Here is an 18,632-nt window from a genome sequence, read left to right on the forward strand (position 1 = left end):
AGAGCTGTTCGCGAAACTTCTAACACTCGGGCACGCGGCAAGCGTCTTGTTGTTCCCAAGGTCGAGACGGAAGAGAGCGAAGCATCAGCCACGAGGTGGTTCGTTTCCGTTGCTCCGATAGTAGGGGAACGCGAAGATCTAACGCTCGGATTGGCTCGCGAATCTATCGAGTGGCGCATTACCCAAATCGTCGCGATCGCGAGTTCTGCGCGTGTCGTTGCGTTGCGCATTGAGCGGAATTGGAAATTACGCGTGCGCTTCGGGCTCTCGGGCCTCGCGGCGCGCGACGATTGGGCAAAACGGATTCTTGCTGATGTCGCTGGTTCATCGGTGCCGGGCTTGAACGGTCAAGGACGTACTCGCGAGTGTCGGTACCCGCGGTTACATTTTTATCTTAGTCTTAACTCTAACATACCGCCCGCCTCGAACTCGAGTTTCGAATTTCTTAATTTAGGTACTAATAACGCGACGTCGAGGCGATCGGCATCAGTCGCGTGACTAGACTCTATAATCGGACGAATTAAATGAGAGACGAACAAAACTTAGAGCTCTTACGTGCTAACTGTATGCAAGATATTTAGAATGTGCGGACTTGTCTTCCGCCCGCCATGCCAACCCTTCGTTAATGAAGGAGTTAGTTTGGTCTTGCAGAACACAATTAAAAAAAAAAGAAAAAGAGAAGAAAAGAAAACCCGTATAGAAATGACTTGAAAGTTGAATGAATCAATTCTGCTTGTGATGGTCGTCGTCACGCGATTCCATATCCGTAGGTAATAAACAAAGTTTCACGATGGGTCGCTTGTATTCGGAGGTTGCCGTTTTTACCGTGACTACTCTTATTAGTCCGTCAGAGCCTGCGTGACATTGAACGATACGACCAAGTTCCCATTTACATGGTGGTAAATTCGAATTGCGCAATAAGACGAGTTGGCCGGGTCTTACGGGAACCTGTCGCTTTTGCCACTTAACTCTCTGTTGCAAAGTATTTATGTAATCGCTTTGCCAGATTTTCCAGATTCGCTCTGTGATTTGACGAACGCGCTGCCAACGCGAGAGACGATTTTCGTTCAAGTCTAATAATGATGGTTCGGGATGACCCGTGAGCGCAGATCCAATCAAAAAATGTCCTGGTGTCAAAGTTTCATAATCATCGAGCGTGTCATGCAACGGCGCGAGTGGGCGGGAATTCAAGCATGCCTCGATCTGGCATAAAAGTGTAGTAAATTCTTCAAACGTTAGAGTGTGAGTTTTCAATACGCGACGAAGATGATGCTTAAGACTCCGAACTCCAGCCTCCCAGATCCCGCCAAAGTGGGGGGCTGAGGGTGGAAGGAAATGCCACTTAATGTTATCGGAAGCAGTTGACTGAAGGAATTTAGGATCGCGTAAGGCGGCTTGATATGCTGATTTGAGTTCCTTATCAGCTCCGACAAATGTAGTTCCATTATCAGAATGCATGGATTCCGGTAATCCTCGTCGTGAGCAAAAGCGCCTGAAAGCATCCAGAAACGCCGGCGTGGAGTAACTTCCGACTAACTCCAGGTGAATTGCGCGAGTAGCTAGACAGATGAACAGCGCGATGTATGCCTTTCGTGCGGTTATCCCGCGACCCCCTGATGCGCGAATTTGAACGGGGCCGGCGTAATCGAGGCCGCAATGTAGGAAGCTACGAGTCGAAGGAGATACTCGAGGACTCGGAAGATTTCCCATTAGTTGGTGAGGTTGCGCAGCCCGTTCGCGAACGCAGGTAATACATTTATAAATGATCGATCTCACAAGACTGCGTGCCCGCACGAGCCAGAAATTTTGTCTTAGAGTTATGATTGTTAGTTGGGTTCCGGCGTGAAGCGCTCGCAAATGAGCCTGCTGAATGATAAGCGAAACGAGCGGATGGGAGGCTAAAATAATCGGATGTTTAACGTTAAACGGAATTGGAGCATTTGTCAAGCGACCGCCGACTCGCATGAGTCCATCCTCACCAACGAAGGGATTGAGAGACAAGAGCGAACTTTTCGGAGCGATTGGCCTTTGAGAAGCAAGGGCATCTATCTCTTCAGAGAATAATTCGGATTGAATTTTTCGGAGCCAAAATTTTCGCGCAAGACTGTAATCTTTCGCTACGAGTGAAATATCGCACGAAAACGAGGCCGCTCTTGTCTCTCCCTTTTTGCGACAGCGCGCGATAAATTTCATAATATAGGCGGTAACTCGAAGTAGTTTTGGCCAAGAGGAGTATCTTTGCGCGAGATCCCAACGTTCCGGAGGACGTGTCAAATGCACCGCAACACGCGCCTCGAGAGGAGGCTCTTTCGAATGACGACTTATCTCTGTCGGCCAGTATGCCGGAGAGAGTGGGAGCCATTCGGGGCCCTTCCACCAGAGAGAATGGTTTCCTAATTCACTGCCCAATAATCCACGAGAGGCACAGTCGGCGGGATTATCCGCGGTGCGCACATGTCGCCACGTAATATTCGGAAGGAGAGTTTGTATCTCCATAACACGATTCGCGACGAAAGTTTTCCACCTGGATGGATGCTGACTCAACCAGGCGAGAACTATCGTGGAATCAGTCCAGCAATAGCAGGAGGAGGCATGGATTGGAATGGATTGACGAAGAAATTTGATTAATCGCGCTAATAACACGGCGGCTGATAATTCGAGGCGAGGTACGCTCATTAGTTTTACCGGAGCAACCTTGGATTTGCCAGCGATTAAGGAAATCGTGGCACGTCCGGATTTTGAAATGACCTTCAAATACACGACTGCTGAGTAAGCATATGAGGAGGCATCGGAGAATCCGTGCATCTCGCAAAGAGCCGAATCGGATTCGTGGGCGATCCAGCGGGCAATGGACAAGCCATTGAGCGCAGATAGTTGCGTATAAATTTTTTGCCATTTGCACAAATGTTCAGAAGGGAGGTCATCGTCCCAATCCAATTTTAATTTCCACAGAAGTTGCATGAAAATCTTTGCGGTGATAGTGACTGGAGTGACCCATCCGAGCGGGTCAAACAATCTAGCGATGGTGGAAAGAACCGCTCGTTTTGAATGCGGAACTTCGGAAGCGCACGCTACTTGGATTTGAAAGACATCGGAGGCTGGGATCCAACTAACTCCAAGAATTTTCAAATTTTCATCGCTTTGTAGGATTTTATCACACGCCAAACCATGATTTTCCGGATCGATATCTGACAGTAGAGTCGACGAGTTACTGGCCCACTTACGCAGATCGAAACCACCTCGCCGCAGCAACGCCGTGAGTTGGTCGCGTTTTTGACGAAGAAGCTCGATGTTATCCGCGCCGAACAGAACGTCGTCGACGTAAATATTGTGTTGAAGAATAGGAATTGCTAAGGGAAACTCGTGTCCTTCATCATGCATAAGCTGTTTTAAGACGCGAAGCGCCAGAAATGGAGCAGAAGCCGTTCCGTATGTCACGGTGAGCAACTGAAATTCACGTACCGGGCCGGACGGACTTGTTTTCCATAATATTTTTTGATAGTTAGCGTCGCGTGGGTCAATCCGAATTTGGCGATACATCTTAGTGATGTCAGCCGTATACACGTATTTCGACTGCCGCCATTTGAGTATGACCGAGGGTAACTCTGTTTGGAGTTTGGGACCCGTGAGCATGTGATCATTTAGGGATGTTCCGTTCGTAGTAACGGAAGAAGCGTTAAAAACAACGCGCAAGTTGTCTTGCTACTTTCCCGGATAACCGGATGATGCGGAATGAATACGTCTTGTTCGCGAGGATCATGATAGATCGGCACCTCCTTCATGTGTCCGAGAGTTTCATATTCTCGGAGAAATTCAGAATATTCTTGCTCTTGCTCATGATGAGCTTGAAGACGTCGAACTAAATGATTCAGTACCTTTTCCGCCTTCGACCGAGATTGGCCGATATCAATGGGGGGCCCCTTTTTAAAGGGTAGACGAACCATGTAGCGACCGTCATGACAGCGAGAATAATTTGACTGAAAATGCAGTTCGCATTGTTCGTCATCAGGATGTAGGGCTTTAGAGCCGGGAATGTCTTCCACTTCCCAGAATCGACGGAGCTCTTTGTCAAGCGTTAACGATTCGACTTGATCCGATAGGGATAGATGTGCATTCACCTCTACTGGGTAATCATCGTAGCCCGACGCGATTGTTGAAGTAAGAGATGAGATATATGACGACGCGATAGGTCCGGAAATGATCCATCCAAAGACGGAATGTTGCGCGATGGGACGTCCGGGTGCCCCTTTGCGCACGCCCTTTAAAATTATTTCGCTATATAAATCCGCACCGATTAGAATCTCAATGGGATCTGCGCTCATGGGGTTATGATCTGCCCATTGGAGATCCGCGAGATGGTCGAACGTCCCGCCGCTATCGACGCGTTTCGGTGTATACGCGGTCAATGATTTTAATATTAGAGCGATTATAGAGAATTTGGGAGTAGTTTGATTCTGGGGAGAAATTATAATCTGCGCGGCATGTCGATAAGTGCCTGCATTTACTCCGCCGATCGCTGAAATTGAGATTGACGTACGAGTTCGTGTAACCCGTAATTTTTGTGCGAGATTTTCAGTAATGAAGGTCATCTCTGAGCCCTGGTCAAGCAAGGCTCTAACGGTAACTGTGCGGCCGGACGGCGTGCTAACGGAAACCCATGCGGTAGCCAATAAAACATGTGACCGTGTATGAGAATTAGACGACGCGTACAAAGAATGTATTGGCTTGAGTGTTGTGTCAGTCGGGTTTTCCGCTTTGCTCGCCGAGGCGACTGGTTCGTCTTGCTTGTTCGAGTCCGAGTCAACATGGAGCATGGTGTGATGCCTCTTCTGGCAAAGTCGACTTATATTTACTTGTACATGCTTGAATCGAATGATTTTTACTTAGACAATTAAAACAGCGCTTTGACTGCTTGACAAGGTCTATTCGTTGACTGGGACTCTTACTTACAAATTTCGGACATACATGCAGATAATGCTTAGCTTTACACAACGTACAACTCACGGGAGTTTTCGCGGACGCAGTGGCATTGTTAATCTTTTGAGCACCGTGATTTTTATTCGTTTTATCGGACGGAGGAGTGGGAGGCTTCAGGTCTTCGATTGCGCGGATTCGTATTTCCAGAAACTTATTTAAATCGTCGTACGACGGGGGAGCTTGATCTTCGCTAAATTTTAAATTCCATGCTTTACGAGTTATTGAGTCGAGTTTTTGGGAGACGATGCAGACCAGAATGTCGTTCCATTGTTCTTCTGGAGTACGCTTGAGATTTTTTAGAGCGGCGACGGCGGTGTTGACCTTGTCGCGCACCGATTGTAAATCAACAGCCGCTTCACGAGGAACCGATTGCAAATTTAACAATGTCGACATGTGAACATTAATTAATCGTCTTTTATTTTCAAACCGTGCCTTTAACATATTCCACGCAATTTCGAAATTATCGGCAGTGACTTTGATATTCTTAACGCAGTCGAGAGCACGATCCCTCAAGCACGACGTGAGAAAATGCATACGGGCGAAATTTGAAAGATCTTGATTGTCAATAATAAGCGAAGAAAAACGATCGCGAAAGCTCTCCCACTCATCATATTGTCCATTGAAAGGCGGTAACTTGATCGGTGGTAAATGCGAAAGCGAGAACGCGGACGCTTGACCGACCTGTGAATGTCCTTGATCGAAGGACTGATTTGGACTCACGTACGGCTCGATCTCCTCCAGACACTCCGCCATGTAGTCGGATGCACTCTGGTAGATTTCCTCGTGAGCTTCGTACTGATGTTCCTTGAAATAGTCTAATGCTGGTTGATTTGCCGCTGGAATCGTCGTCCGAAGAACAAGATGTCCGGCCTGAACTTGTATCCATGTCTCCTTGAGCGAGCTCATTCGATTGCGAATTTTCGCGGCCGTCATATTGTGGCGTCCGATTTTCTTAAAGTTCTCCAGAGAACGTGTGATGGTTCGCAGCAGCTGTTGCTGTTTCTCCAAATTTTCGTTCATTGTGATTAATTTTCACCCGCCGGCGATGTTTCGCACGATCGAGGCCCTCACTTCGATCCGGCTCGAAGGACCAAATGTTGCGTATTCACTCAAGGACGCCTTGAGGTTGCGCGAATGCCGGGTCTGTACTAGATTTAGCACTCGAAGCGAGCGTTAACGCACGTCGATGGAATTCCGGGTGAGAGACTGACGTCACAAACAATAACAAAAAAAAATAAAAGAAGAAAGCAAAGACCGAGTTGAATTTGGACTCGATAACACTTTAATTGTAATTTTCACACGAGACAACGAATACAAAAAAAAAGAATAAAGAACACAATTAGAATTGAAATTCGGTTGATGGTCGCTCACAACCGAATAAGAACGCGGACCATTGAGATTTGTTAATATCGTGAATAACGAGTATGGTCGCCTCCAGTGATAAGCATTCAAGTGGTCGCTCGGAGATCTTGATCTCGCACATTACCTGCGTCATTAACGACGGAAATCTTGCCGAGCCCGAATATGGCGGACCCTACGAACGGAAATCTTGTCCACGCGCGGCGGAGATCTTGACCGCGTACAGGATGCGAGTTCGCGAACGCGATGAATGCACCACTCACTAGAGGCGGCTGATCACCATACTCGTCTCACTCTCGCCTGCCGTCGAAGTCCGAAGTTTCCGCAGATGAAACTTGTGAATGCGAGTTCGAAATAGTTGACTCACAACCGATAGAAGGATCGATTTAGCGTCGGCGATGAACCGCGAGACGGCCTAATAACTCTCACACAAGATCGGAACTGAACCACCGCGTGGCGGATGACCTCGATGAGATTGAATTCCGCGAGAACGACTCGCCTTTCGGAGTCGTGTGATAAAGCGTGATTAGTTAAACTGGGAGAGCTGTTCGCGAAACTTCTAACACTCGGGCACGCGGCAAGCGTCTTGTTGTTCCCAAGGTCGAGACGGAAGAGAGCGAAGCATCAGCCACGAGGTGGTTCGTTTCCGTTACTCCGATAGTAGGGGAACGCGAAGATCTAACGCTCGGATTGGCTCGCGAATCTATCGAGTGGCGCATTACCCAAATCGTCGCGATCGCGAGTTCTGCGCGTGTCGTTGCGTTGCGCATTGAGCGGAATTGGAAATTACGCGTGCGCTTCGGGCTCTCGGGCCTCGCGGCGCGCGACGATTGGGCAAAACGGATTCTTGCTGATGTCGCTGGTTCATCGGTGCCGGGCTTGAACGGTCAAGGACGTACTCGCGAGTGTCGGTACCCGCGGTTACATTTTTATCTTAGTCTTAACTCTAACACATGTGATAAATGGACATTGATTTATACGGTATGTAAGTATTGGTGAAAAGAAATTCTTTATAATTGCTTTTGCATATAATGATTGGTGTTTGTAAGTTATCGCATCATATAAACAGAATATATAAGTACTGTATGAAGCTATATTTATGTTCCGCCTAATTTACGTAGTGTCACAAAATGTACCAGAGAGAGAACTTCTGAATATCTCGAAAATGTAGTGTACACAAAAATTTTGTTTGAAATACTTAGAGGTTTGAAGCGCATTTTCGAGTAGATGGTCCACTTCCCGTTCACTATTGTAAAAGATGTGATAAATGGACAATGATTTTTAACATTTTTGCGTACGTAAGTATGGAGAAAAGAAATTCTGTATAATTGTGTTTGCTTATAATGAGTATGCATATATGTAACTGAAATGGATTTATGGTTTGTAAGATATCGCATCATATGAAGACAGAGTATATATAAGTACTGTATAAAGCTGCATTTGTGTTCTGCATAAGTAGTTAAATTTATGTTGTGTCAGAAAATGAATCAGAACTTCTTAATATCTCGAAGATGCATTGTAGAATAAAAATGATGCTTTAGAGATATTTAGAGGTTCCGACACATTTTCCATATTCTTATATTACATCAACATCTCACAAATATACATTAATTAAAAATAATATAATATTAATATATATTAAATATATTAAGTATAAAATTGAAGGTAAATTTACACTGTTATGAGACTGATGAAATATATGGATATGGAAAATGTATCGGAACTTCTAAAGATCTCAAAAGCATCATTTTTTTCTACATTGCATTTTCGAGATATTCAGAAATTCTAATACATTTTCCACATCCATGTATTTCCTCATTGTTTCACAACTGTGTAACTTTACTTTCAATGTTATATTTAATATGCATAATATATACATATTAATATATATTTAATTATGAGACTGACATTTTTATAAAAATATATTAAATTTGACATCCGTGAAGTGAATGAATTTATTTCTTGTTTTGCCTACAACAGAAATGAAGGGAGAAGAATCTCGACTAATACCTATTGGAGGAAATAATTGGATAAAATTTTTTTATTCTATTATTAATCACTATCTGAGAAATAATATAATCTTAAATTTTTAATATTATTTTATCCTAATTTAAAATTTTTATTAATATTTATAATTGCAACTGGTATTATTCTATTCTCAACGGTACAGATTTGACATTTTCTTTTCAACATCAAAAGAATCTGTTGTCTCTTTCTTAAATACCTTAAGATACTATTTATAAATATAAAATTCTAGATAAGAAGATAGTAAGGGCCATTGTACAAGCTATTCCGTAAACGTAAACGTGGCATTAAGTATACATAGGTAATCTTAAACTTTAGTAACGCCCAGAGAAAATACGTCTACGTTTACGATTTTCTCTGTGCGTTGATTAAAGTTTCAGATTACATATGGTTAATAGTATACTTAATGCAACGTATCGCGTTACGGAAAAGTTTGTGCGGTGGCCCTATGTATTAAAAAAGAACGTAATTATTATAACAGATATTGAAGACATTTACAAATTAAAGAAAGAGAAAGATGTAAAAGGAAAAATAAATGTAAGTATATAGTGTATACAAAAGTATATATAATTGTTTTACATAACTAATTGTAAATTATATGAAAATGAAAATACATTTACTATCATATAACTCTTTCTTTATGACAGATACGTAAAAAATGAAGAATTTTGCTAATAATTTCGAAACTAATTAAGAGCTTCTGCACACAGGACGCGTTACGCGTGGCGGAAGCCGACGCGATAGCCAATCAGAAAATTTCGCCGAGCGTCAAGAACTGAGGTGCATTCCGTTTCACGCATATGCGCGCATTTTCTATAGTAAACGTGACGTGTACTATAGATAAATGCGCGCATATGCGTGAAACGGAACGCGCCTTTGAATTGATTCAACTTTTAGGCCGAGTTTCCACTGAGCGCGTCACGCGCTCAGTGGAAAGGCGCCCTAAAGTATGTTGCATATATTGCGTATATGTTTCCCGCGTTTTCACGATAGAAGATACAAGGATGCCATTTCACATCGGATATCATGGATGATATCGTTCAGTCCTTGTCGTGATTTTCGCTTTTGTTGTAATCATCGTGCTTGTGTCGTATTTTTAAAGTGAAGTACCGTTTTATTTGAAAATAATATATCATAAGAGATTCCAAGAGAGAATTGATACCGTTTTATCACTATATATAAATTCTACTAAAAAGTCCTTCGACTGATGTCTATGCCATTATAATAGATGTAAGTAATCGAAAAACTATAAATATAATATTTGCTTTTATATTACATTTTTATATTGCGTAGTTACAATGCTAAATTAAATTATTAATAAGGTTAAAATATTAGTAAGTTTCACAAATTCGACATTTTCATTTTAAGAAAATTATTTTGATCGAATATATGACTCGCTATACCAAAATTACGCTATACCATTAATATAACATGCTAAATCTTGTGCAACCATAGTGAATACAATTGTATTCTCTGTATTGTACAATTGTATACTGTTTCTGTGTAAAAAGGTTATGTGAATGCAAAATTAATTTCATTTCGGCACTATCTTCTTGTCTTTATTTTACATGTATGTGTTCATTAGGAACAGGAGTTCAGTAAAAAAGGAGAGATCCTACTTTTTCAATAATGGCAATGAATTTCAGAACACGGCCTCTGCCATGATTGTCACGTGATGCGGCACATGCACGTACATGTTTCCCACGTTTTTCGCGGCAGAAAATTCCATTTTGCGTAGTTCGCATACTCATGTCGTTCTTCATTTGTTAACATTTGTCGTGATAACGCTTTTGTTGTAATCATCGTTCTTGTGTCGTATTTCTGAAGTAAATGAACCGTTTTATTAAGCAACAAATATTTTAAGCGATTTCAACTGATATTGTTTTATTACTATAAAGAGATATATTCTCTCGACTCATTTCTATGCCATTGTAATCGCTATAAGTTGATTATAAAACGAGACATTCAATATTTGCTATCATATTATATATTTGAGAATGAAATTCAAACATTATATTATATTATGTTAAATTGAAGTATTATGTTAGATCCCTACATATATTTAATATTTTTATTTTAAAGAAACAGTTTTACCCATATAATTTAATATATAAGATGTTTACTCGACACGTTTTCGAGATCTAAAAGTGTTTCTCAATTACAGATGGAAGTTTTGCCTGGAAGACAGAAAAATACAAAGATTTATCTATATGATGATTATTTATATCATAGAGACAGTCGCTATGACAATATTTTTCGGTGCAGTGGTCGTCGGACATATAAATGTCGTGGTTCAGTTATGCTTTTGGATAATAATAATGTACACGTTTTACATGAACATAAGCATCCAAAGTCAAAATGTCTTAAAGAACGAATGGAAATGAAAGAAGGAATTCTAAGGCTTTCTCATGATACTTATCTTGGATTTAAAGAAATTTTTGATTCAGTTTGCAGAAGGTAAAATTATTTTTGATTATATTTTATGTAATATTTATCTATTTATTAATATTTTATGTAACATTCATATTGCACAATTTTCAGTGTTAAAAAAGTTTTTATATCATGAATATATAAAGAGATTTGTTTTGCGATTGGATTAATTAAATTTATATAATAATTTATATAAATGATTTTTCCTTGAATTATTAAAAAAATGCATTTGAATCTTTACAGATTACAAGTAAATATTATTTGTGGTATAAGTTTATAAACATTTAATAAATTCTTGGCATGATAATAAATATTAAAATTATTGTCTTCAATTTCCGAATAATAAGACGATTAAAACGTAATAATTCTATTATAGGAAGGTTTTTTGAAACATTTCTGTTTATTTATCTCATTTAAACAAGTATATTAATGTTGTAAATACTATCTTTATAATGACAATTAAAGTAATCAATTTAATGAATTCTTAATAATTGTAATAAATTATTTCGAATATATCTCTTTTCAGAATATGTCTATATATCTACCTTTAGAATATATCTCTCTTCATCTTCTCTTTTTCTGAAATATAAAACTGTTGTTTTTTTTAATAAAATCATTTCAAAAAACTTTTCTAAAAAAGGAAAAAAACATGCCAAGTATAAAAATACAATAAATATAAATTAAGTATACAATAAATATAGATTTTGAAAAATGTTACTATTAACAGAATGATAAATCGTTTAGAAAAAGAGATGAGATCAATATAATTTGCCAAATATTTGTTATCTGCTATATCAATTTATAATCGATGTTGAATTCGAGTAGAAATCCTTCCAAAATATATCTTAGAGAATGTATCATTTGAAAAAAAATTTCTCATAAACATTAAATCATATAAAACAAAATTACCAAAGCAAAATTAGCGCGATCAAGAGAGTCACATTACGGTACATTTTATAAATATATTAAATATTTTGATACTTTTTCTAAAATATTTGTATAATACCTTTAAAAAATATAATAGAAATCTTAATTTAAAACTATTTTTTACTACTTTCGTACTATCTTTGGTACTACTTACGTAGTATCTTAAATTAAATATTTTTTACTATCTGATATGTTGATAGTACTTATATATGTTGATAAGAATATATGCATGATGTGATGTATTAATGACAATATATGTATATTATATGTACATAATATATAGAAGTGTATATATATCTAGAAATTTAAATTTTAATGAGTACTCTTTGAATACTTTATAAATCATATATTCTTCTATATATTCTTTTTTAACATGCATTATATTTTTACATAAAACTAACATTTTGTATACTGTTAATAAATGTTAATGATAATTTTAATATTATATAAATATATAAATATATGATATAAGAACAATTTATATACAATATATACATATATATAAAATAATTAAGCAACACAAATTTGTAACAATGTTAATTTTAATGCGACCTGGGCATACCAACTTTGCTTTTGTAAGTTTGTTTTATACGACTTACATATAGTTTACGAGAAATTTTCTTTCAAATTAAATATTCTATAATATATATGATATACTTTGCAAATTAAATGACTTCTAATCGCACACTCAACATCGATTATTATAAATTGATATAGCACGCATATAACATAAATACTTGATTAGTTATATTACTCGCACATCTATTTGTAAGCAGTTTAGTAATTAGTGTAATATTTTTAAAATTAATATTTATTGCATATAAATTTGAATATTTTTTAATATGCTTGGTGTATTTTTCCTTTTTAGCAAGATTTTTTGCCAGATATCACTATCAAATTTAAATTTATTTTTAAACATTTCTGTTACGTTCTTATTCGGATCTTTTTTCATGTACTTGACGTATGTTTTTATTTTTGTAAGGTTTGTTTTCTATAGAATTTCACTATTTTTTGTGGAGTTTGTCTTTTTAAAAGCATATATGTTATTACACTTGCTGTACAAATAATATATATGCATTTTCAACATTTCAAGGTTAATTGCAATTTTTAAATCATTTATGGATATTCATTCTATACTTTTAAAACGTTATATATTTGTGTAGTATTCATCAGTTTTACCGTGAATTGCACAGATATTTTTATAAGTGTACCAATACATATTTTTATTGTGAATATACTTTTAATATTGATTATCCTTATAGTTTTCATATTGCTAACTTTAAATAATTAAAAAATATATCGGTCAATATATATAGAAGATGACATTATTATCTCAACATTATAAAATTAAATACTTGATTAAATACTAAATATATTTATGGTAATGAATAAATTTGTATTTTTGTATGTTTTTCAACAGAATTTCTGTTTTTTATATTTATAATATGTACTTTTTCTTACTAGCAATCCAGATGCAGGACAATATTTGAGTTTTCCATCTATAAGATGTAGCATGCAACGTGAACGTATGAAGAGCCGACCACCTGTACCTGATACATTAGCATCATTACGCAATATTCTTGAAAACTGTGATATAATGAAAAATGTTTATAAAAAAAGCGTAACTACAAATGATGGAAAACTTGCAATAATTTTATCAACTAAATATTTACTAGAAGCTTTATCATCTGCTACTGAAATCTACGTAGATGGAACATTTTCTGTAAGTACAATTGTTTCCATATATATATAATTTTAATAAAAAATTGTAATAGTATCCATACAATAGAAAGATGCAGAAACATTGTACAGATCTTACATTGAAACATTGTAATATAGTATTGCATTTCAACTTACAAGATTGTAACATTGCTGTAATGTAATTGAAATATTCTCTACTGTATGGGATTTACAATGGCAAACAAATAACAGTATTTATAATAGTAAATTATTATAGTATATAATGTAATTTTGAGTCAAATTATGAAGAATGTTTTGTACATATCTTTCTTAAGGTTCTTCCACGCAAGCCTCATATTGCGCAACTCTACTCTGTACATATACGATACATGGATACGGTAAGATATTTAATTGAAATTTTTGAAACCTTATTAAGATTTTTGAAACATCAGACAAATTTATTTTTCCAGGGCATTGCAGTATTATTTATATTGTGTGATACACGTACAACTTCTATGTATGATGTTTTGTGGGATAAAATTACACAGATGGTACCACAACTTCAACAAAACATTAATTTTATAATGAGTGATTTTGAAACGACTGCAGTAAAATCGCTTAGTACGAAGTTTCCCAGAGCAAATTTAGCTGGATGTTGGTTTCATTTTAATCAGGTACATAATTGTTAAGAAAAGAAAATATTTTGTGTCGTTTTTTATAGTTTTTTCGCACATGACAAGAAAATTTCTAATTTCTCGATTACATTCATAACAAATATAATCTAAATTACATTATTTAAATTTAACTACATTGTTTTTATTTTGTATAGGCTGTATTGCGTAAATGGCGCAAACTACACCTTTCAAATGTTCCAAAAACTATACTTTCCATGACAATGGCATTGCCTTTATTACCACCAGATAGGTTTCAAGAAGCTTTAACCATTATTCAAGCTGAAGCCGATCTACTTTCTTGTGAATATCCAGATATTTTATAATTCACATCCTATCTGAGACTTACCTGGTTAAATATGGCATCAAGAATTAGTACTTATGGTTGTCCTGTACGTACTAATAACATAGTAGAAAGTTTCCATAATATTGCAGTGGATAAACTAGGTACAAGGAATATTAATTTTTGGACATTTTTAGGTATATAATATTTGTATTAATATACTTTTATTGAATGTCTTATTACAAATATTAATTATAAAAGTCTTTGTTTTATTAATAACAATTATTTTATTAATATTACATTATAAATTTTAATTAATGTCAATCTTATGTAGAAAAATTCTCAAATTTAATTGCCGATCAAGAATTGGACTTTCGCCGCTTAACAAATGGTATTAAACCTCGACGAAGCCGCAAACGAATAAATAGAGAACGTGATACCAACATTTTTAATGCGCAAAAAGATCTAGTTAATGAAAGGTATTATTTTTTAAATTTTGTTACTTTAATGTGTTGAATCTAATAATTATTTGTATTAGTATATAATACATAAAAATTATATTTAAAGTTTTAATTGTTTTAAGGTTGCCACTAAAAGAATTTTTGTTAATGTTTACCACGAATAATCATATCTCTGAAATGGAACATCTGACATCTTTAGAAGGTAAATATCCTTCATTTAATATAATATATAAATATACTTACGAATAGATGTCTGTATAATGCATGTAATCTTATAATTTTCATTACATTTAAATATAAACTAGAGAATCATAAAGTATAATAAATTACAATAACTGTTTCTTCTTTTTAGATGCTGAATCGTTAAGTGATATTATTATACAAGCTACAGACGTACAGTTGTTCACAGATAATTTGAACGAAACATTTCAAACAAATAAATTTATTATTGCTTTTTTGTATCTATTTATTTATTGTATGAATTGACAACGATTTTAAATTAATTTGTTTCTTAATCTCTAATTATTTATGATGAAAGATTTTCAGTTTGTTAATTTCTATAATTTATTGCTATTTTAAATTTTATTACAATAATATTAAAAATTATATATTTAAAAATCTTAATAATGTTATTTATTCAAAGAAATTAGCTCAAAATTACTTATTTATATTTATATTTTCATAAATCATCTTTTTTAACTTCAGGAGGGAAAAATATCATTAGACGAAGATCTCGACATGTACATACAAGTACATCTAATCCTAGAGATGTATCCGAAAGAAGTGCAGGTATAAATAATTTTCTCATATTTTACAAGTCTTTAATGCCATTTTTCAGCTGTTTTTTTATCGTAATGTTAATTATGCTTGTATATCTTTATATATTTATACCAATATGTCTAAATATTTAAATAAAAATGTATAAAAATAATCTTTTATTTCCAAACTAAGGTACAGAAGATTCTTCCGATACACAAAGAACAATTACACTAGCAATAGAGGAAACATCGCATATGACGCAAAATGAAGAATCTCAAGCAGTCCATGTTACTTCTGATTCGGAAAATAAATTCACAAATACGCAAGGTAATGTTATTATTTAGCAACTCTAATTACTTTAAGATAAGAAATTCAATTCATCAAATATTTTCTCATACTTTACAAGTCTTTAATGCCACTTTTCAGCTGGTTTTTTTATCATAATGTTAATTATGTTTGCATGTCTTTACAAGTTTGTACTTTTACCAGTATATATTAAATATTTAAAAATGTATAAACATCTTTTTCCAGACCAAGGTACAGAAAATTCTTCCGATACACAAAGAACAATTACACAAGCAATAGAGCAAACATCGCATATGACGCAAAATGAAGAATCTCAAGCAGTCTATGTTACTTCTGATTCGGAAAATGAATTTACAAATACGCAAGGTAATGTTATTATTTAGCAACTCTAATTGCTTTAAGATAAGATATTCAAGTTACTCTTATATTAACATAAGAGTATATAATGATTCATAGACTATATGTATTCTTAAACTTCTTTCACCCTTCTATTTCCTTACAGATGACGTATCAATATATAATGTTCCAGAAGATGATTACGGATATTTGTACTCGTCCACAAACGCAAATCAGAGAAATGAATCCACAGATCTTCCATTTCATACCGTGGACTGGACTCTGCAAAATAGCCAAAGTACATCCAAAGAAAAATCTTCCTCAGACATTTGTACAGTGTGCTACACTGACGAACGAACACACATTTTCGTACCCTGTGGTCACCGCGCTTGTTGTTTCCAATGCATTCAACGTTTAGAAGCTAATCGATGTCCGATATGTAATGTGACTTATGAAAACTATATTCGAATTATTAATCCATAAGATTTGTTCCAAACAATACATTTTTTTTTTAAAGACTGTTCTTCATAAGTTTTACATATAAAAATGCAGTATTACTTGATACGATAAAATTATTTTATGTTAGAATCAATATCATACTTGTGCAATATGTTACTTTTTAAAAGCTCTCTTAAATATTCTTTTATGTAATTTGATTACGTTCTTGCGGACAAACTTATGAATTGTGTTCTGCCAAAATAAGTTTAAGTTCGTTAAATACATATTTATTTAAAGATTACATAAAGATAAAAAGTGATAAAAAGCAGATAGCGGTATTAAGCAGTATTATTTGAATTTACTGTCTAAAAAACTGTCATTGCTAAAAAAAACTGTCGTTCCTAAAATAATTGTCGTTGTAAAAGTGATGTGCATTATTTGTTTTATCAAATTAATTCTAAAACTTAGCTATAAGTTTATTTTCTAAAGTAGACATTGTTACTTTTCAAAAGATTATAAATATCGAAGTTCTTAAAGAAAATTTTCTCTAATCAATATAAATACATAATTTGTTATTATATAGAGATTTTATTTTGTTTAAATGTATGTAGCGCCAAAGAGTGTTTGATTACCTTTTTATTGTTACATGTAGTGTACCAGGAACTGCGGTTATATTTTAGCTTTGAAGAAAGTTTTATGATGTTAAGATTTTGAAAAAGTAAATATTTTTATTTCAGTTAATAAATACTATACATAACAGGAGATAACAATTTAAGACAAGTGTTGTTTTATACTGTTACATATAACACAGATACAAAATAAATTATACCAGGAATAATACACGTAACATAAATAAAACTTTTGTATATAATTTCCGTTTATGAGATTCAATAAAACGTTTCCCAAACTTTACTCCAATTACATCATTTTCTATTTGCCTAAAAGAATTAAATATAAAATTATATAAAATTATATACATAATTTGTTATTATATAGAAATGTTACTTTGTACAAATGTATGTCAAAAAGATTATTTGATTACTTATTTTTATATTATTATACGAAAATTTTCAAATATAATGCATTTTATTAAATAAAACTTTCGTATCGCTTCTGTTTATAAGTTTCAATAAAACGTTTTCTGAACGTATGTCCTTACTCTAATTACACCATCTTTCATTTACCTTAGCAGTGTATAAAATTAGGATAAATGCTACGTAAGAAATTCATAACATTAGTACCTTATTTATTATTTAAGAATTGACAATATTTACAATCATGAATTGCGATTAGATAGCTGATTATATTTTTCGTGTAAACGTTTACACCTGTAACATATTCAAGCAAACGATGTGCAAATTATAGCGGTGTACAATTTTTACGTATCCCAATAGACAGTGTCCATTTGCACCGTGTCCAATAAATGATGTGCAACTGAACGGTGTACGTCTGAGCGGTGTGCAATTGAACAGTGTACGTCTGAGCGATGTGCAATTGAACGGTGTACGTCTGAGCGGTGTGCAACTGAACGGTGTACGTCTGAGCGGTGTGCAATTGAACGGTGTACGTCTGAGCGGTGTGCAATTGAACGGTGTACGTCTGAGCGGTGTGCAATTGAACGGTATACGTCTGAGCGGTGTGCAACTGAACGGTGTACGTCTGAGCGGTGTGCAATTAAACGGTGTACGTCTGAGCTGTGTGCATTTTTACGTGTTCAGCTAAGCGGTGTACATTTTTATGTGTCCAACCGAACGGTGTGCAACTGAACGGTGTACATTTGAGCCGTATGCAACTGAACGGTGTGCATCTGAACGGTGTGCATTTTTACGTGTCCGACTGATCGGTGTGCGTTTTTATGTGTCCAATTGAACGGTGTGCAATTGAACGGTGTACATTTGAACGGTGTGCATTTGAGCGGTGTGCATTTGAGCGGTGTGCAATAAAAAGGTGTACAACTTAACGGTGTGCATCTTTTACGTG

At 35.4% G+C, this 18,632-nt stretch overlaps 2 protein-coding genes and 1 pseudogene across 2 annotated transcripts; 1 reads left to right on the forward strand and 2 right to left on the reverse strand.

Moving 5' to 3' along the window:
• Nucleotides 1-723: 723 nt before the first annotated feature.
• On the reverse strand, nucleotides 724-3,633 carry LOC145939246 (uncharacterized). Its single transcript, XM_083043491.1, has one exon. It carries the CDS (start codon nucleotides 3,631-3,633, stop codon nucleotides 724-726), a length of 2,910 nt encoding a protein of 969 aa, XP_082899617.1.
• An 8-nt stretch (nucleotides 3,634-3,641) lies between these two features.
• LOC145939247 (uncharacterized) lies at nucleotides 3,642-5,997 on the reverse strand. Its single transcript, XM_083043492.1, has 2 exons — nucleotides 5,005-5,997; nucleotides 3,642-4,862 (listed from the first exon to the last, which is right to left on the reverse strand). Exons 1-2 carry the CDS (start codon nucleotides 5,995-5,997, stop codon nucleotides 3,642-3,644), a joined length of 2,214 nt encoding a protein of 737 aa, XP_082899618.1.
• Nucleotides 5,998-10,525: 4,528 nt separating this feature from the next.
• Nucleotides 10,526-18,374, forward strand: LOC145939248 (uncharacterized; annotated as a pseudogene).
• The last annotated feature ends 258 nt before the right edge of the window (nucleotides 18,375-18,632 follow it).

This window comes from Prenolepis imparis, unplaced genomic scaffold (genome assembly GCF_030444845.1).
Source record: "Prenolepis imparis isolate NDT839.2.m4 unplaced genomic scaffold, iyPreImpa1.0 SCAF_8, whole genome shotgun sequence".
NCBI classification, from domain to species: Eukaryota; Metazoa; Arthropoda; class Insecta; order Hymenoptera; family Formicidae; genus Prenolepis; species Prenolepis imparis.

What these genes read in the sequence shown, in the direction of transcription:
- LOC145939246 (XM_083043491.1), bottom strand. Translation starts at nt 3,633, where the DNA reads ATGCTCACGGGTCCCAAACTCCAAACAGAGTTACCCTCGGTCATACTC.
- LOC145939247 (XM_083043492.1), bottom strand. Translation starts at nt 5,997, where the DNA reads ATGAACGAAAATTTGGAGAAACAGCAACAGCTGCTGCGAACCATCACA. An exon ending in CTGCGTCCGCGAAAACTCCC is followed by an intron (nt 4,863 to 5,004) that starts GTGAGTTGTACG and finishes ATTCGATTCAAG; the next exon opens with CATGTACAAGTAAATATAAG.